This window comes from Mustelus asterias, chromosome 8 (assembly GCF_964213995.1).
Source record: "Mustelus asterias chromosome 8, sMusAst1.hap1.1, whole genome shotgun sequence".
In the NCBI taxonomy this organism is placed as follows: domain Eukaryota; kingdom Metazoa; phylum Chordata; class Chondrichthyes; order Carcharhiniformes; family Triakidae; genus Mustelus; species Mustelus asterias.
The window spans coordinates 87,292,389-87,312,707 of NC_135808.1; the positions used below are offsets into that span (position 1 = coordinate 87,292,389).

Sequence of the window (20,319 nt, forward strand, 5' to 3'; positions counted from 1 at the left end):
GTTTATTTGGTAGCAAACACCACTAGCTTTCGGAGCGCTGCCCCTTCATCAGGTGAGTGGGAGATCTGTTCACAAAGGAGCAGCGCTCCGAAAGCTAGTGGCGTTTGCTACCAAATAAACCTGTTGGACTTTAACCTGTTGTTGTGAGACTTCTTACTGTGTTTACCCCAGTCCAACGACGGCATCTCCACATTGTGAAATTTGACACCAAGCCACATAAGATATTAACAGATAGCCAAAGCTTGATCAAAGGGGTAGATTCTAAGGAACACCTTAAAAAAGAGGGAAAGAGAGGTGGAGAGGTTTAGGAAGGGAATTTCAGAATTTAGAGCCTTAGCAGCTGAAGACATAGCCACCAATGGTGGAACAACTAAAATCAGAGATGCACATGTGGCCAGAATTAGAGGAACCCATCTTAGTTATTATGCAATTAAGTATTTAATTATATTTATGTAGTGTACATTAATTGAGAATTCACTTTTGCTCCTTTATCTAAAATATATTTCTACACATATTTTGACAGAATGAAACCGTAGTTGTTGGATTTCGAGGTGCATGTTTGTAATATATATCTCTGTAAATAAAAGCTTAAAAAGTGTGCAAAGGTTCAGCTCCACACTATCCTTCACCACCTGGCTTTCTGAGATATAATAACAGCTGTCTGAGGGTGATGGGGATAGAGGAGATTACAATAATCGGGAGGTGTAAAGTCACGGAGGGATTTAAAACAAGAAAGAGAATTTAAAAATTGCGGCATTGCTTAACTGTGAGCCAGTGTAGGCCAGTAAACAGCTGGTTGGGACTCGGTGTAAATAAAGACAAGGACAACAGTTTTGGATGACCTCAAGTTTACAGAGAATGGAATGTGAGACAGCAGCCAGGAGTGTGTTGGATTAGTCATGTTTGGAGGTAACAAAAGTATGAATTAATGTTTCAGCAACAAGTGAACTGAAAGAGGTGGTCAGTTGCTATTACAGAGGTGTATTTTGACAGTCTTGATGAGGGTGGAGACATGGGGTGAAAAGCTCCTCTCAGGGCCAAATAGGACACCAACATTGTGAACAATCTGATTCAGCTGCAGTTACCTGGGTGAGGGATGGCATCTGCAGTTAGGGAACGGAGTTTGTATTGGGAACATCAGACAAATTGTTTTTCCAATATTTATTTTGGAGGCAAGTTCTGCTCATCGAACTAGATGGTGGATATCAGTCTGATAATTTAGCAATAGTGGAGGGGTGAGAGAGCTGGTGGTGAGGCAGAGCTGGGTATTGTCAGCATCCAAAGGACAGCATGTGGATGAGAAACAGGAGGGAGCCACGGACAGATTATTCAGGACACCAGAAATAACTGTATGGTGCATCAGAACAGTTTAGGTACCAGTTGTTTAATGATGATTGCGGGTTCATTCCCAGTATGATGCACTGTCTTTAGAAGAGTGGAAGGGAAAACCTTTCATCTTCTGAATGAGGATCAGTAAGTTTGTGGTAGAGTACTATTAGGTGTGAAACAAAGTTGTGTGTATGAAGGAAATCCCAGGTTTGCATTGATTCTGCCAATGTCAGCCAGAGCTGCAATAGATAACCACACTCGGATTCAGCATTCAACTCCCTTGGGCTAGAAGTTTGGAGGAGGGTCTGGGGAGGAAAAGGATTTTTTAAAATATAAAACACCAATTAGTGTTACTGTTCCCCAATCAGTTTTCCAGTGACTCCTATTTGTAAGTGCTCATGGGTGGCTGGCTGGGGGAACTGAATAAGGCTCAACAGTGATGACAGACGCTACAATAACCTGTCAATGCCCAAGGAGTGATTTGTAGATCTACTCAACCAGCAGAAACCATGGGCTGATCTGCTGCTCATTTGAAGAGATGAAAAGGATAGTTAAGTAAAGCGGTTGGGATGTGTCTTCAAATATGCAGATCAGGATACAATGATGGCATTAGGCACCAACTGCAATTTTAACTAGTCTGAGTAGAGAAACCATTGTGACTTTCCTATTTTGGTTGAAGCAATGAGAATAGAAGCTAGGCCAACGAGTTCCAAACACACATTTCTTTAATTTTACAGGGTGTTTGGTGCTCAGCTTGTCCCCTGCCCTCCTGAATCCCAGGCTTTCAACTTAAAATTGATTTTTTTTAAAAAAAGAGGCTGGGACTAACGAGAGAAACGACACATGCGCGAAGTTCTAGAGAATCGCTTGCTCGTCAGCACTCCTGTGAAAATGTGCACCTTCCAGAGTTAGCGAGATAGGTTTTCAACTGGTCTCCTGGGTACGAACCTGGCATTGTAGATTAATTGACTGTTACAGGAGCTGTCTAATCTCAAGGGAAATCATTATCTGGTCATCCTGAGCAACAAATTCCAAAATTATAAATGAGTAGTAGGACATTTGATGCCTTGAGACTGCTCTGCCACTCTAAGATCTGATTGTGGCCTCAATCCAAGTTACTTCCTACACCCTATGCCCTTAGATTCTTGATTGACAAAGGTGTCAATATCATTCAGCCGTAAAAAATATTCAATGACTCTGCTTTCATTGACTCATTACTCTCAGAAAACAATTTCTTCTCACCCTCAACTTAAATGGATGACTCCTTTATTTGTAAACTGTGTTCCCTAATTCTAGTTTCTCCCACAAGGGGAAATACCCTTTCAGCATCCAAGTTGAATGTCTATCACAATACTCTTAAGTCATGGTGTCCTGATTGTGTCAGCTGGAAAGGCCAATATTCTAGCTGTTTAATAACAATTTGGTCAGTCACCGAGGCTGTACACAAATCACAGTAGTACAAACTTTATTTAAAATGAGCAGACAAGCAAACCTACTTCCAAGTTTTAAAAAACCTAATCACCTTTTTGCCACCTAAAATATTAATTCTACATCATTAAATATCTATATGTCCAAAGGAGTGTAATTCTTACCTCAGTATTCGAGTCAAAGGACATGCCATATCCCTTTTGTTTTTAAATAAAAAGTGGCCAATGTAGTCTATTTTTCAGCTTTTATCGCTCAAGAAAGTGTTGTGCAATATACCCCTATAGCAAGATACATATGTCTGATGCTTACATTAATCAACAGGTTTATGTTTTGAATGTTTGACTAATGCCTTCACTTAATATTTGCTGATGTCAAGTCCTACTTCACATCTATTCATTGACGCTAGATTTTTTTTTGATCAACTAAATGAGAGACACCTTAAAAGCATTAGGGACGATTCTCCTGACCTCTTTGACGATTAACAATACGGTGTGGTACGGGACCATATAGACCTGGATGATGTCTTTTTTTTCCCCCTCAGTCTATCTCAGCTGTAGCAGCAGCTTCCATGTCATAACTGGCCTTGGGTGGCCTGGGCAAGATGAGGGAAAACTTAAAAGAACAAAAATCAGCCATAATCATCAATGTGTCCCTGATCAGTATCCAATGACATTTGCTGGAAAGCAGATGTTTAAATCAACATGATCAGGTCCAATTGTCGTGTCCTTGTCCTATGTTAAATTGTCAGCCAACACTCAGAATAGAAATTGTGGTGATTGCTGATCGAGAGAGATAATGGACCCCAGCATCTTCAGGAGAGAAAATGGGACAAGAACAAGGCACACTTTTTGATAAAATTCTTAATTACTTTTTTTGTAGAGGGGGATTCATATCCCCAGCCAGTGCCTTGGAATGAAGGCCCAGTACTTTCCCAAAAGTAAAATGTTTCTGATGATCATATGGTTTAAAAGAGTCTTTTTACTTGCTTTAAGTGTTGGAATAACTCTGCTATCTATAATCATTTCTTTAATTCCTTTCACTGGACAGCAAAAGAATTGCACAAGAACATTGACACTCTGACAACATCTCATTGCTGTAGATGGAAGTCCACGCACAACACTAGCACCAGGTTGCCAATAGGAGAAGAGTGTCACATGCAGGGGTTCAGGCTACAGTATGAGCACGACTGGTTTACAGTCAATCTGTTTGTATACAGCATTCAACCTTTTTCAAAAGGAATGCATATTTAAAACCACCTAAAAATGTGTATGCAGATAATCTAAGTTTAAAAATGTTTTTACAGTGTACATTATAAAAGAGTGTATTAAGAGTAATGTTCATGTCCACCAGAAATTCCAACTGCACGAATGCCCTTCTTTACAAGATGTGAATCTAAATCCATTACCTCCATGTAATTTACTGGATATAAAGCACTTTGGGCAGAGGACATCACAAGGCGCTGTTAAATACAAGTTCTTTCTTTTCCCTCTTGCACATTCACTTAGGACCAATCCCTTGAGCACTGGAGGTGGCTGCCTACACAAAGTTGCAACGCTACGATATTTCATATACTTACAGAAAGTAATGTTCAGTGAGATATAAACTACGGTGATGGTAATTTGCTTTGACAAATCAATGTGCACTTGAATTCTTTCGAAAATGGAAATAATCCTATTTCACAAAAGGCAGTTCTGGAATCTTCCACAGGCATTACAAGTTGTGGTAAAATTATTGGAAGCAGGAGTCCCATCTCACCAGCAACAAAAATTCCAACAGGCACGCCCCCATCACATGTCAGTCTGTATACAATTGAGCAGATTTATACAGTTTTCCCATTTCACAGGGGAATCCTCATTTGACTTGTGCTGCTGGTATGGTTTCTCCCAATTCCTTCCAATGGTTACTCTTGTGCTTCCTTGCCAGCCAATCTGTAAATTTCAGTTGGTCCATCAGCGTGGGTGATGGTGGTCGTCAACTGCAGTTCCTCACCACCGTTTATTCCAAGATCACCTCGGAAACACAAGAAACCAGAACACTATTAGGTCACCACAGGAAGATTTTGTTTACTTCCTTTACTTTCACTCCTTTCATCAGGCAGTGTGATTGGTGCACAAATTGTCCTTGCTGCCTGACTGAGGTGAACTTTATGATGTCATACTGTAGAATTGTGATGGTGTTTATTTGACTCACGAGGAAGGGTTGTGACCTTAATTACGTTCCGAAAAGACGCTTGTACATTTGATTGAGCACCTTTATTCAATATATTTGAGAGCTGACAGTAATAGCTTTGAAAATCCCCAAGAATCTGGAAGATGGGCAGGCCTGCAGTGCAAAATACTGCTCGAAAACTTCAACCAAAGAAATGACAGCTACATGGAAATGTTTAATGGGTTAGCGAGAAATGTAATTATAATGTTTATGGCATGATCCTCATTTTTAAATTTTCGGTTATGTGGGAGGGGGATGCTGAGGGTTAAAAGGTAATGGTTGAAAGGATTTACAAAAATAAACGGTTGATTTTTGACTGCTAGTTTCTGTAGCTCTCTGGCACTTGGCCATGATGGATCCTGGTTGTTAATCTGCGATTTGTTGCTTTTCTAAAAAGGTATCCTAGAGATGTGGGGATTTCTGGAAAGGCCAGCTTTTTATTATCCTTCCCTAGTTTCCCACTAGCTTCTCCAAGAAGGTGGTGGCATGCAATCCTCTCTAACTGCTGTAGTATACAACAGTTGGATACAGGATGCATTAGTGGAATACTAGGCTACTTCAGACTCGATTAAAAGTCAGCCACTTTGGTGTGGGACTGATTGCTTCCATAAAAAGATATGAATGAACCAATTGGATCTTTATGACAATCCATTTTATGAATGACATTTGAGCAGGATGCAAATATGATAGTTTGCATCGGTGACATGTTTACACTTTCACATTTGACAGTCATGCACTTAGATGCCTGACTGATGTGACATGGTGGCACAGTGGTTAGCACTGCTGCCTCACAGTGCCAGGGACCCAGGTTAGATTCCTGGCTTGGGTCACTGACTGTGTGGACTTTGCACATTCTCCCTGTGTCCATGTGGGTTTCCTCCGGGTGCTCCGGTTTCCTCCCACAGTCTGAAAGACGTGCTGGTTAGGTGCATTGGCCATGCTAAATTCTCTCTCAGTGTACCCAAACAGACGTCTAAGTGTGGTGACTAAGGGATTTTCAAAGTAACTTCATTGCAGTGTTAATGTAAGTCTATTTGTGACAATAATACACAAACTTTAAAATATTAGAAAGTATCTCCTTTACGCAAAGAGTGACACATTAAATAATCATCGAACTGTGCATAAGGCACATTTAAGCTGAGGACGGGCGTTAAACGGCCGCTGCCCCTTGCTGAGGACGGGCGTTAACCGGCCCTTGCCCCTTGCTGAGGACGGGCGTTAACCGGCCCTTGCCCCTTGCTGAGGACGGGCGTTAACCGGCCCTTGCCCCTTGCTGAGGACGGGCGTTAACCGGCCCTTGCCCCTTGCTGAGGACGGGCGTTAACCGGCCCTTGCCCCTTGCTGAGGACGGGCGTTAACCGGCCCCTTGCAAGTTTAGTGTTTGTTTTCATTTGTTACCCTATTGTAGCAAAAAAAAGATCAGTTCCCCACTTTAAAATGAACACAAAAAATGCAGTAATGGAGCGCAATTATAGCATCCGCATCATCTTTGCTTCAGCATAGAAAGGTGATATTTTCCTGTCTAGCCTGTACCAGATCATAATAAACCTACCAAATCAGCCATTCAAGTGTACAGTTGAATATACAGTTACATAAACCGAAGGACAAACTGAAGATCCCACTCCCTCCCAGCATCATATTCCAGAGAAACAAAGCTCTCAGACATTCAGCTTTAGATTTAATTTACTAAAAGGGATACCTACCATTTGAGTGATCAGCATCACTGTAACACTTGTGGGACGGAGCATACAGAAACATGATGGCAAAGACGTAGAGGTTCCACATGCCGTAAATGCCAGTGAAGAATGCACTGTTTACCTGCACAATGTATTCTCCCCACTTCCAGGGTCCCTCATTTACCTGAGGAGGAAACATCAGAATTTGAAATGATATTTATCGGAGCTGAAGAAAAAGTACAAATACTGGAAATTTTAAAGAATCGAATGGTCAAATGTATCTGAAACTTTTATTTCTGTCCAGATGTTGTTGACCAACGATTTGTAGGTTAGGTTGATTGCCTATAGTAAATTGCTCCTTAGATTAGCCATGGGATAGGGCGGGGTGGTGTGCCCTGGTCATCTCAAAATATACCTTCTCCTGAAGGTACAGATTTGTACTAGAATATAGTTTTGCTGTAAATTGAAAGAACATATTGGAGAAGCTGATGAGCTAAATGGAGGACAAAAGCATCAAGACCAAGCTGGACTGAAGTCTTCACTTTCCTAGTTTTAATTTCTATAAAATTCTATGTTTTTGCCATTGTCCATGCATTAGTATTAGCTGGCTGTTTAACTAGAGGTTATTTATCACGACTAAATCAAACCTTGTCCTTCTGTTCATGCACAGATCCCCCAGCAGGAATCACTGTGTAGACCATCTGAAGGGAGAACACTTGTTGAATTTCTTTGTCCTCTCTACTTGGGGAATACGGAGGCCAATTATAGCATGCCCATGGGCACCCTGCCTGAGATTCACTTACTCATTGCAGACTGGGGAAATCAACAGAAGCAGATATAAAGACGTGTGCTTCACAAAGCTGTGTAAATTTGAAAATCAGTTAGATATCTCCAGGGTAGGAGTAAACTAAAAGTCATTCTTTGTAAAGATTAACATAACGGGTATTAGAGTCAATTACCAACTTTGACCCAAGACATAGCATCAGAGCTGATCTAAAACAACCATTATTTTGCAGTGCTCTTTCCTGTACTGAATTCACCAAATCATTTCCCCAAACTTCTTTGTCACATGGCCCTTAGACAGAAATCAAGGCCAGAGAGAAACGCATGGAATGGCAGAGGCAAACGCAGCTAGTTGTTTTAACCCAACCAACTAAAAGATTTCCCCTGATGTATAGAATCATTCAGGAGCTAGAAAGAACATTGGTATCACGCTCTCTTTATATTGTTGCACTGTTGTCTAAAGTAATCCTAACTTGGTGACAGTGCTGAAATAAGAATGTGCTTTTCAGAAGAAATGGGAGCAGGAACAGGCACATTGAACCTTGTCCACTATTTGATAAAATCATGGCTTGTTTTTGTGAACTCTAGCTTCCCACCTTGATACTATATTGAGGACTTCCCAGTAATGCCCAAAGTGTCTCTCTCTTGGTCTTGATATTCATCGACTGAGCATCTACAATCTTCTGGGGTAGAGAATTCCAAAGATTCACAACCCGTTGAGTGAAGAAGTTTCTTCACCTCTCAGTCCTAAATGGTTGATTCCTTATCGTGAGACTATGACCCGAATTTTAGACTCTACAGCCTGGGAAAACAGTCTTAGTGTCTATCCAATCAATAATTTAAATGTTTAAATGAGACCACTTCTCATTCTCCTAAAATTCTACTCAATCTCTCCTCTTTGGACAGCCATCTCATTCTTGGAATCAAACTAGTGAACCTTTGTTACACCTCTTGGAAGGAAAGCATATTCTGTGATGACCAAATACACAGTATTCCAGATTCTGGTCTTACCAATACCCTACATAATTGCAACAAGACTTCCTTACACTCCAACACCTTTACAATAAAAGGTTAATATACCATCTGCCTTCTCAAATTGTCTGGTGTGCCAGCATGTTAACTTTGTGAATGCACACAAGGACTCCCGACCCCCACTGAGTATCAACATTTGCTGAACTTGAATAGAAAGCAAAAATATTTTATACAAGTCAATAATTTCACATGCCCCCACATTGTACTCCCTCTGCCATGTTCTTGCCCAATCACCTTTCATCCATCGTTTTTGTAGCCTCCTCACAGCTTACCTTCCCACCTAGCTTTATCTAGCCAGCAAACGTAGATATACTACATTTTTAAAAATGGAGAACCAACTCAGATGGTGTTTTTCTAGGCTCTCTAAATAGAGCACAAATAGTGCTCGTTCTTGACATTTTCTAGGATTTATCTGGCAACAAAGACCATGTTAGCAGGTTCCTCAGCCACACTATCATTGGGAGAAGTTCCTCAGCCACACAATTAAGGGTGATTCAGAGAATGAGCGTCAACATTTTACCTGCCATGAATAAGAGGGAAATACCTTGATAGTTTCTACAGCATGACCTATATTGAAAATATAGTTACAATTATCGTATTCCCGAAGGAGGAGTTGCTTCTCCTCAATCTCATAGGACGACTACATGGAGTCTTGACGTGAGCAAAATGTCCACAGCCTTTGAAGACCTTGGCTGGAATACCATTAGATGTGCAGGCTTTCATTGTTTTTCATCTGTTTGATTGCTTGTTGCAGCTCTACAATGATGGGGATTCACTCATGTATTTGAGAATCATAGAAACCCTACAGTGCAGAAACAGGCCATTCGGCCCATCGAGTCTGCACCGACCACAATCCCACCCAGGCCCTACCCCCATATCCCTACACATTTACCCGCTAATCCCTCTAACCTACACATCTCAGGACACTAAGGGGCAATTTTAGCATGGCCAATCAACCTAACCCGCACATCTTTGGACTGTGGGAGGAAACCGGAGCACCCGGAGGAAACCCACGCAGACACGAGGAGAATGTGCAAACTCCACACAGACAGTGACCCAAGCTGGGGAATTGAACCCAGGTCCCTGGAGCTGTGAAGCAGCAGTGCTCACCACTGTGCTGCCGTGCTACCGAGAATAGCCTGGAGAGCATCCATTGCCAATGTGGACTCTTGCTGAGTCGTTAAAAATGTTCTTTCCAGTATTGATGAATGGCATTGTCACCCTTAACGAAACACCATTCTGTGAAAGGAGGGACGTTTGTCCATTTGACCCCGGTAGCTTTGCACATCATGATCAACATATTATGAGATGTTGCAAGCGCTCTTCCCACTGCATGTCCTTTATCCTCTGGAATTGTCAGTGTACGTTAGCCTGGAGCTCTTGAAATGTGCATTCCCTTTGTGATCTTTAGTTATTCTGTCAGGCAAAGAAGGCGGTTCCAGGTGGTCACATATTTCAGCATAGTTTTCATCAAACCAGTCCTGGTGCTAGCAATGCTGGAATCCAATGGTCTGGACACAGGAGTCCAGTGCAGATGGCTATATTTGATACTATTGTTCTGGAATGGAGTTGGATTGGTGAAGATTTTCCAGGAGTTGCATTTGGGATTCTTTCTTTCAGCCAGACTGTCTTAGGACCGAAAACTTGATCTTCTTTCTATTGGACTTTTGGTGTTGCAATTACATTGTGCTAGGTGGATGTTTATCACTGGTCAAACAAGTCAATGATCTGTCCAACAGACATGAGTCCCCCGAATGGATTGAGGGATATAGACAGCACTTGATCTACAGCCCAAAAAAATATATAATCGAGGAGGAAAGTGGAATTGAAGCTGAAGATTAACCATCATCATACCAAATTGCAGAGCAGGTTCGATGGGCCATATGGTCTACTTCTAATTCATGTTAGATCAGGTGACAACGCTTTGATCTAGGATGATATAATGTGTTTTTGTATTTGCCCCTCTAGCAGGTATTTGTTATAGTGAAGCTATGCTGAGCACCTAGAAACATAGAAAATAAGAGTTGGCCATTCAGCCCTTCAAGCCTGCTCTACCATGGCTGATCATCCAACTCTAACCTGTTCCCATTTTCCCCCCCATATCCACTTGCCAGCAAAGGATGCCATTTGCATTGGCTTTTCCTGCTCAGTCTTCTGATTCCACTCCAGTTGTCAGTCAGTTCCTATCCTACTGTCAAAGTTCCCAAGAAGAAGATCGAGATTTTCTTCTTTACCGATGTCATTGAGAACTTTATCAAGGTTGGAACAGAACATTCCTCAACATCAGTGGGCGCTGTCAGAGCAGCAAAGGAAGGCAGCCCATGGGTCCCAGAGAAAGGCAAGTCCAAGATATTTGGGCCGGGGGGAGGCACCCCCAATCTGCAAAGGCCAGTACCAATCAAAAACCTTGAACCCCCTTTCCCTCCCAGAGAGTATGTTTTAAAAAAATATCGAGCTGTTCAGTTGCCCACACCAAACATTTTATGGTGTGGGCAGCATTTTATCATGGCAAATTTGCCTGGTAATAAGCCTAATTGACTCTTTATTACCTATTTAAATAAGGCAGGCAGGCTGCTGATTTCAGAGCTTGCCCACCCCCTGTAACATGGGGGCGAGTTTAGAAGTGGGTGGGATTATGGTGGGGCAGATACATGCCCTACTGGGTGTGTTTTTGGCAGAGGTGGCACAGAGGGTGGGTAAGATGCAGCCCATCTCTTACCTGTCCTTCTGTTGAGGACTTTTCGGACTGGCACTTCCTCCTGAAATTGCCACCATGGGTAGCCCTATCAAAAGCAAGGGCCCCTGCTGTCATTGCTCAAGGGATCATCTGAATGCACAAACCTCTCCACCACATCAAGATGGCAGTCCACAGAGAAGCAAATAAAGCACAACTGAGCCACCCAAATGTATGGATCAGATTGCTGAGGTTAATAGGCCTTATGACTTAGGGCCATAGTTTCAAACCCTTTGTTCAATAAAACAAGCAACTTGGATATTCATGAGCTGTAACCGCTTCCTCCCAAACAGACATACATGGTATACTTTGATGCAGAGGGGCACAAATAGATTTATGGTGATGACATGTGTCAGTTCCATTTTTATTACATGGGATTCCAGAATTTTCACTGATGCTTTGGTGGTTCGATGCTTGCACCCACTTTCCATGACAACAGAAAATTAGTAGCTTTGACTTTTTTTTTTATACAACTTGAATAAATGCAGCAAACAGAAGAAATTTGCATCAAAATAGCTGTCCTCGTCATAGTCAGAGCTGACATTTAACAAGTGGGTAGATATCTGTCTTTTCTAGAGGTGTAATAGAACTGATTCAACTCATTATGGGAATGCAAACATACTGAACAGTGAACGATGTGGACTGCCTTCAATTAGATTTAGTGTTAGCTGCTCTCCAGATAATTAATGCGATGACGTATTGAAGCATGTCTTCAGCTTCTCCTGTCAAAGTAAGCCCTCGTTTATAGCTATGAGTCAATCTTTGGGGTTGGAAAACAATTGAATAAGGCCGCAATACTTTTTCTAAGTTCCCTTGCTGAAGGCAGTCAGGTAGTGTGGAGCAACCAGCAACGGGGCCAAACAAAAAAGTGAATGCCAATTGCAGATGAGTATTCGATGGCTGTCAATTCACCCGAATGGCCCACTTGGTAAATGCCCAGCTTAGTGTACAACCAAACGGTGAAATTCAAACCTTGGTCTGCACCAGTTTCCTTGAAGCAATAAGGAATCGGTAACTTAACTGGTTGCAAGTGGGTAAACAACAAAAATAGCAGTTGGTTAGCTTTCACATAAATGGTACCTCTTCCTTTCTTTTGAAGCTGGAGAATTAAAATTGTCCTAAATTCTGTTTATTTGTTTTTCACCAGGTCTTTCAAGTGTACTGGCACATTAATCATATGGCATAATTTACATAAATGTGATGTTATTTATCTGCCATCTGCATCAGTTGTAAGTCATTCATATCATTCAAGTTTACATATACGCTTCAGCGATCAGAGAATGACAAAGTAACAGAATGGCACCCCTGTGTATCATAATTAGTTTTGTTAATTTAAGGGATGTGGGCCAGGCAGCAATTATTGCCCATCCCTAATTGCCCTCAAGATGGTGGTGAGTTGCCTACTTGAACTGCTGCAGTCCCTGTCATGTAGGTACACCCACCGTGCTGTTAGGGAGGGTGTTCTGGAATTTTTGACTCAGCAACAGTGAAGGAAAGGCATTGCAAGCTAGTATGGTGAGTGACTTGGAGGGGAATTTCCAGGTGGTGTCCCAGGTGTCTGCTGTCCTTCTGGATGGTAGCAGTCATGAGTTTGGAAGGTGCTGCCAAAGTAGATGTCAGTGTTGTAGCTGTACTGGAACAGCTTGGTAAGGGGTGGGGCAAGTTCTGGAGCATCGTCAGAGCCCATAGCCTTTGCAGAATCCAATGCCTTCAGCCTTTTGATATTTTTCTTTTTCTTCCATGGGATGGGGGTGTCACTGGCAAGACCAATCTTGTTAGATAATTTCAAAAGACATTTGAAAAGAGTCAACCACATTGCTGTGGGTCTGGAGTCTGATGGCCAGACCAAGTGAGGACGACAGATACTTTCCAAAAGGACATTAATGAACAGATGGGTTTTTACAACAGTACATATGGTCATCATTACTGAAGCTAGCTTTCAATTCCAGATTTAACTGATTTCAACTTCCATAGGCTGCCAACATGAGATTTGAACCCATGGGTCTCTGAATTATTAGTCCAGCGACATTACCATCATCATCCCTTGACACAAGTTGACACCCGTGACATCATCAAGTGGACAACTCTCCAGCATCACAGGAGAGCGAGGTGGATCATCCACTCGGCACTTCTGGTTGAAGACTGTTGCCACTGATTCAGCCTTATCTTTTGCACTGACATGTTGGCCTGCTCCATCATTGATGATGTAGATATTTGTGGAGCCTTCTCTTCCAGTGAGTTGTTTAATTGTCCACCACCATTCTCAGCTGGATGTGGCAGGACTGTAGAGTTTAGATGTGATCCATTGGTTGTAGAATGACTTAGCGCTGTCTAACTACTTATTGTCTATGCTGTTTGGCACGCAAGTAGTCCTGTGTTGTAACTTCACCAAGTTGACACCTCATTATTAGGTATGCTTTATGTTGCTCCTGGCATGCCCTCCTACACTCTACAATAACCATCAAACCAGAGGATCAGCCCTGATTTAAAGAAGAGTAGGAGATATACTGGGCCATGGAGTCCATATCGTCAAGTACAATTCTGCTAATGGTCCACAGAAAATCATGAATGCTCAGTCTTGAGCTGCTAGATTGTTTGAAGTCTATTCCATTTAGCACAGTGATAGTGCCACACAACATGGAGGGTATCCTCAATGTGAAGACGGGACTTTGTCTCCACAAGGATTGGGTGGTGGTCATTGCTACTGATACTAATCATAGACAGATGCATCTGTGGCAGAAAAGTATTTTAAACATCTTTTGTGTTAAAGTTGTATAGGTAACAGAGTGACAGATACAGAAAACACCAAATAAAGGTTAATGAATATAATTATCAGAGCACAACATCTAGTGTTAAGTTTGGCTGAAACCGACAATTACATGGGAACTTACACCATAGAGGGAAGCCATTAGACCCATCTGGTTTATGCTGACTTTTTACAATAGCAGTAAAAAACTAAACACACTCTCCTGCCTGCAATATCCTTGCTTTAATTCTTCACGTTTCCCTTAATCCCTCAACAGATGCACTGGTCTCAGTGGCAAGGAAATGTTATGTTACAACAGTGATAAAGATATTGCTCCATGATTCTTCACTCTCCATGACAACATTAAATTGGTGAACCTTTATCACCAAATCCCTGACTAGAGGAAATAGTTTTCCCATGCTCACCCATAAAATTTTAATCCCTCTTCAAATTTAAAAAAAAAATCTTATTAAAATCTACTCTTAACATTCGATACTCCGTTGGAAATAATCCCAAGTATTTCTTACTGTAACTACAATTCTTTATCCCTGGTAAAATCCTGCAGAGAGCTGAGAGAATTATTAAGTTACTGAGCTCCTGCCACTTTCCAAATAGAATTCATCCAATTTAGTCTACACTGTCGTCATCGTACACAAACTAACCTTGAAACTGGCAAAAGCTGATGCACAGAACCGCCCCCCCCCCCCGCCCCAAAGAAAGGTCAACCCTAACCTCACTTCTTTCTTCCAACAATTGAGGGGGGCGTGGTGTGTGGTAGGCCTCCTACAATTGGGGAAGTGGAAAGGGGGCAAAGGAAGCCAAACGTTTGCTGATTAGGTCAGGAGATGTACTGCTATTTCATGAAGATGAACACCTTTTCTAAAAAGGACATAGCATGGGATCTTCCAGTTGCACTGACGGCAATCTCCACCACCACAGGTTCTCTGTCAGAGGGTGTGAACAACAGGAAACCCCATTGACAGTGGTGGGACCAGAAGATCCTGCCTCCGGTGGTAGACCACCTCCACCACTGCGGGAGATGCGGAAAATCCTGCCCATATTTTAAGCTAGCCTGCCTGAGCCCCTTCTGATCATTTATCTGGCTTCAGGTAGCTTTAGTGGGAAAGCCAATTAGGCCTAGTGTTAAAATTGAAGATCAGGCCTGATAATATAAGCAGAATCCAACCTGCATCGTAAAAGGAGGGCCACGTCACTTAATGAGTGCCCTGGCTGTCCGGTATTTTGGATTGCAGTCAATCAGATCTGGTGTGGGGGGATGGATGCTTCCGTTCCTCTTAAACAGTTTCCCCATCTGCTTTCTTCGAGTCGGTCAGTATGCCCATGGCTCAACATTTAGAACAGTGTCAGAATTCCATAAGTATCTAATAAATCCATTAGCATTATAGGTTGTTGCTTACCTGACTTATAATGAAGAATACAATAGTCATGGCAGCACATGTCAGTGTGACAAGCATCAGGAACTTGAATCGAAAGATCAGCCCCTAAAAAAGAAGTTACATTAAATCAGCAAAATCTCCAGTCATCATAAACTGATAATATGTTAGCTGACTTTGTAAACTGTTCTCTCATTGCCAGTAGTTTTCTCTATCTGGTTCAGAACTGCAGTAGTCACCCTTACCCTCTCCACAATCCCACTCTCAGCCTGCTTCCAACCTTTCTTTCTTCTCTAAAGTCCTTGTGTATGATTTCTCAAAGCTATGTCCATTATGTTTTGCAACTTTGTGTTTAAACTCTCCCATCAGGTTTCTACTCTTCCCCCTGCACTAAAACCATCCTAATTAAAGTTACAAATGAGTTCTTTGTAACGATAATCATTATGTATTTTTTGCACATCCTCTCTTCAACCTTCAGAGTTAAACACAGCACCCTGTTCCAATGCCTCTTCCCTCATTCTCCAGCCCAGTGGGGCTATGTTTGGTTTTTGTCTAATAAATCCAACGCATCTCCAGAAATAACTTCCTGTCCCACCTTTGCATTGTTACATCCAGTCAATGCAAGAATCCATCCCAGATCCACCGCCTTACCGTAGCAACATCAATAGGCATGAGACAACAGTACGCTCTGGACATTCACATCTCTCAACCCTTTCGCTGCTTGGTTCAGTTTCATTCCTCCTCCTAAACAATTGGAAAATCATAGCTATATACTTTTCATCCCCATCACAAAAGTCAATTTCCTGGTTCCGACTATTGGTCATTGAAACCTTGACCTGATTTTCAAACAACATCCTCCTCAAACTTACATTTCAAAAATTCTGCCTGCCCACCTCAGTCGATCTGTCTCTGAAACCTTATTCATGCTTTTGTCACCTCAAGATTCAACCAAAGCCCTTATCCCATCCTCCAATCTTGACAAATGGAATCTCGACTAACTTTCCTGCCCATATCCTCCTATCCAGTGCCAAACACAGCTTGTCCATCACGTCGGGTCTCAGGTGGCCAACTCACAGCTTTGCTGACATCTCCCATCCTTCAACTTAAAACGTCCATCTCCTAGTTATTAGATTCTCGTCATTAACCCCACTTTTCACATCACTATTGGTATCCTTCAGCTGACACGGGGCCAGTGGTCTGGAATTAACTCCCTAGTAATCTACAGATCCAGGCCAATGCTCTGCAGACATGGGTTCAAATCCCACCATGGTAGCTGGCTGAATTTGAATAAAATTAACAAAATTATCTGGAAGCAAAAGCTGCTCTTGGTGGTAATAATGGCTTTGAAACCATTGTTGATGGTCGTAAAAAACCCAACTGGTTCACTAATATTCTTTACCTGGTCTGGTCTACATCTTGACTCTTAACTGCCCTCTGAAATGACATAGCAAGCCACTCAGTTGAGGGCAATTAGGGAAAACTATATTCCAGCAATGCCCACATCACATAAGTGCTTTAAGGCACTCCTGGCTGGATCACTATACAGTTTCATCACCACTTCCTGACTTGTACTGCTTTGCCTATATGAGCATTCTGCTGACTTTGTGGATGGTTATGCTGCTTTGACTGGACACTTCAAGCATTGGTTCCTAGATATTTTTTAAATTTCATCCATAGCTGTGTCAACACAATGGATGAAGGCAATGTGTTGGTTGTTTTTCCTTCCACATCTATATCTGGGGCACGAGTAGCTTTGCAGGTAATCAATGGAACGGAATTTTGGACAGGACGTAATGGGCAGCCAATGTGATGCTGCTCAAAATGTGTATATATCTTTAACCTATCCTCATCTGCAAGCTAGGTGGCGCTGTCTTTCCTGTGCCACCCAAGGGCTGTTTAAAATAAATCAAGTCACTCAGGGCAACACTATCTCTGGTCTAGATTCCCTCCCACTGATGGCTCTTGCTGCACCCCTCCCCCACTTCCTATCTCCCTCCGCCTCAAATTATTATGTCCCTCCCATTTGACTCTGCTCTTAACATTTGTTGGGTACCTTTCCCATCAAGATTTTCATAATGTTTCTGCTCCATTTAAAATGCAAAGCGAGCTCGTTCAGATCCGCTGATTGTACAATATGGGCACATGGCCCCTTTAAAGGGGCATTTCCCGAATGTGGTCACGTGGCCCCTTTAAGGGGGCATTCACTGAGGGCTGTTTGATAGGGTCAGATCATATGGAATGTCGAGGGGAGACGCTGAACCAATCGAGTACAAGGGTGCTATCCCGGGTCGGGGAGAATCCTCAGTTGGAGTCAGGGAGAAGTGTTGTACCCTGCATTGTTTATTTTGTCTTACTCTTTTATTGTTGGCAATAAGACCTTTGTTACTTTGAGCCACATGGAATCACCCTCGATTTATTACATACATATAAATTTATGATTGGTGCCCTCATTCACCAATCTACCAACAGTGATGCCTTTCAAGTTATTATCTGCTGGAAAACTTCCCATTTTTGTTAAAAATGTTGCATTCGATTTCCTCCTCCCCCTCCCAGTTCACAGAAAGACTGCTCCCCGCCTCCCAGTGTTAGTCATCCAATCACCTCCCCCATTTTAAGCTGGTAATCTTTTTAATTCCTCAGTTCAATCGTAGAATTTTTGGGGCACAATTTAATGCTCCTACCAGCAGTAAGTGTGGGAGGGTTCGAGGTGGGAACTCCACTGCCTTCTCACTTCTGCCTGATTAAGTCTGATGCAGGCAAGCTCGTGGATGGTTCTCCCATCTGGAAGCCCTTAAGAGGACAATTAATGCCCGATCCTGCTGCCAGAAGGCTAGAGAAAAATCACCATGCAGGGAGCTCGTAAAGTTGGGTTTATTCCAGGCTTCTTGAGGTGAGGGGGTCTCACTCAGATACAGCCTGTTGGAGGAACTCAGCATTGGGAAGAAGCCCACTGAGAGCAACTGTCCGTTCCTCCGAACCCCTCTCATTCACACATACGTGGCTTGGGCTGCTCATCAATTCTAGACCTCTGGTAGATGCATTATGAGCAGCACCTAACATTTATAGTGGTACTGATGGGCAGAGGAGAACTCAGAGTGGACACCAAGATTTCTACTCAAGGGGTCCTAGAATCTGGAGATGGCCAGTTGGCTAGTTAAGTGCCTGAAGAACAATTAATTCCAGGGAGCCTTCCCCAATGGAGGTAACATGGGGCTCCCACAGGTTCCACAGCCAGCAGGCAAGACCCCATCACCACCTTGAATTGGTAAACATGGCAGTAAGCCATTCAGCCCATCATGTCCCTGCCAGCTCCCTGACCACAGCCACTCACCTAGTCCCACACCCAAGCTGTTTTCCTGTAGCCTTACAAATTCTGTCTCCAAATATCCAACTCACTTTTGAAGGCCTCAATCACATTTCAAACAGTGCATTCCAGATCCTAACCATCTGCTGCACAAAAAAGGTTTTTCCTCATGTCACCATTGCTGTTTTTGCCAATATCTGAATGTCCTCAAGTTTTCAATCCTCCACCAACAGAAGGAGTTTCCTCTATCTACTCTGTCCAGACCTTTCATTGGCACTGTGTGTTACCCTGACCCAAGGGTTCTGCTGATACTCTTCTTCCAACTTTGTGCAGTCAGTTTTCTCAACCACACACCCTAATCACTCCCCATGTCACTATTGCCGGTTGCTGCCGTAAGCATTGAATGCTGCCACACATTCTCTCTCAATCCCCAATAACATTACATCAATGGTGAATGCAGTTTTAGGGCAGTGGCCCAACCAAGTGTCCACAGTTCATAACCATATCAAGGTCATTCTAAAAGACTCAGAACCATTCCTCCAATTTATCCAAGTTGGATTCATTCCAGGATCTGGGAGAATGTGATGAGAAACTCATTGCAAATGAATAGACAAGAATAAGACGGCTGGCAATATGGCATTTGTTGGAGAGGGGATAAAGTAGCAAATGCATAGCTGTGGACTGGTTAACCCTCATCAATCATGGCCAAGTTTCCAGAAACCATACTAAAGGATTAAATTAAAAACACCTAGAAAGATGATCTTTATTACGTACACAGATTTATTTTTAAAACTGACAAATTTAATAGTGTTCTTTGGGGAAAATAAGGAGTACTGAGAAAGGAAATGCAGTGGATCAGAATTTTTAAAAAAGTGTTGGTAAGGTAGCATGTATGAACTTGATAAGATTAATAGACAAGTGTTAAAAGGGAATGTGCCTTTCTCAAGAGCAATTAGGGATAGGCTGCAAATACTGACCTTAGCTGCAAAGCTCACACCTTATGAATAATTAAGCATATGAATGGGATGATGGTTAAATGGACAACAAAAAAGACATTTTCAGACCAGAGGGATATAATCAGTGATAACTCCAGTGACCAGTGTTAGAACCACTGCTAATAGATCTGAACTTGGGTATATGAGTACAATATCAGTGTTTGCAACCAGAAGTATGGTAACTGTAAAAAGAACTAGAAATGATTTCAGGAGGATGTAGACAGGTTTGTAAAGTGGGTGGGTGTATGGCAAATGAAATTTAAATTTAATAATGAATAAACATTACATACATGCTAAGACTGAAAGGAGTACAAGAGCAGAGAAGCTTTGAGCTTCAGATACAGAAGAAAACTATAAATTGGGAGGTTTACCAATGCTTATGGGATCAGAAAGGCTAGAATACAAATAAAACAGTAAAACCAAACAATATAAAATTATTTATTTGTGTCACAAGTAGGCTTACAATAACACTGCAATGAAGTTACTCTCCTAGTCACACTCCGGCGCCTGTTCAGGTACACAGGGAGAATTTAGCATAGCCAATGCACCTAACCAGCACATCTTTCAGTCTGTGGGAGGAAACCCAGAGAAACGGGGAGAAAGCCTGACAGACTGTGACCCAAGCTGGGAATCAAAACGGGTCCCTGGCGCTGTGAAGCAGCAGTGCTAACCACTGTGCCTCCCAGTAAG

The 20,319-nt window shown here is 42.3% G+C and overlaps 1 protein-coding gene across 1 annotated transcript in view; it reads right to left on the minus strand.

The window, feature by feature from the left end:
- Window positions 1–424: 424 nt before the first annotated feature.
- The window catches only part of wls (Wnt ligand secretion mediator), a 54,221-nt gene continuing 34,326 nt past the window's right edge, over window positions 425–20,319 (minus strand). Inside the window, exons 10-12 of the mRNA XM_078218446.1 lie at window positions 15,355–15,438; window positions 6,669–6,825; window positions 425–4,767 (exon numbers count right to left, since the gene is read on the minus strand). Of these exons, the coding sequence (XP_078074572.1) occupies window positions 4,658–4,767; window positions 6,669–6,825; window positions 15,355–15,438 (351 nt within the window). The 3' untranslated portion in view covers window positions 425–4,657. The remainder of the gene's footprint in view (window positions 4,768–6,668; window positions 6,826–15,354; window positions 15,439–20,319) is intronic.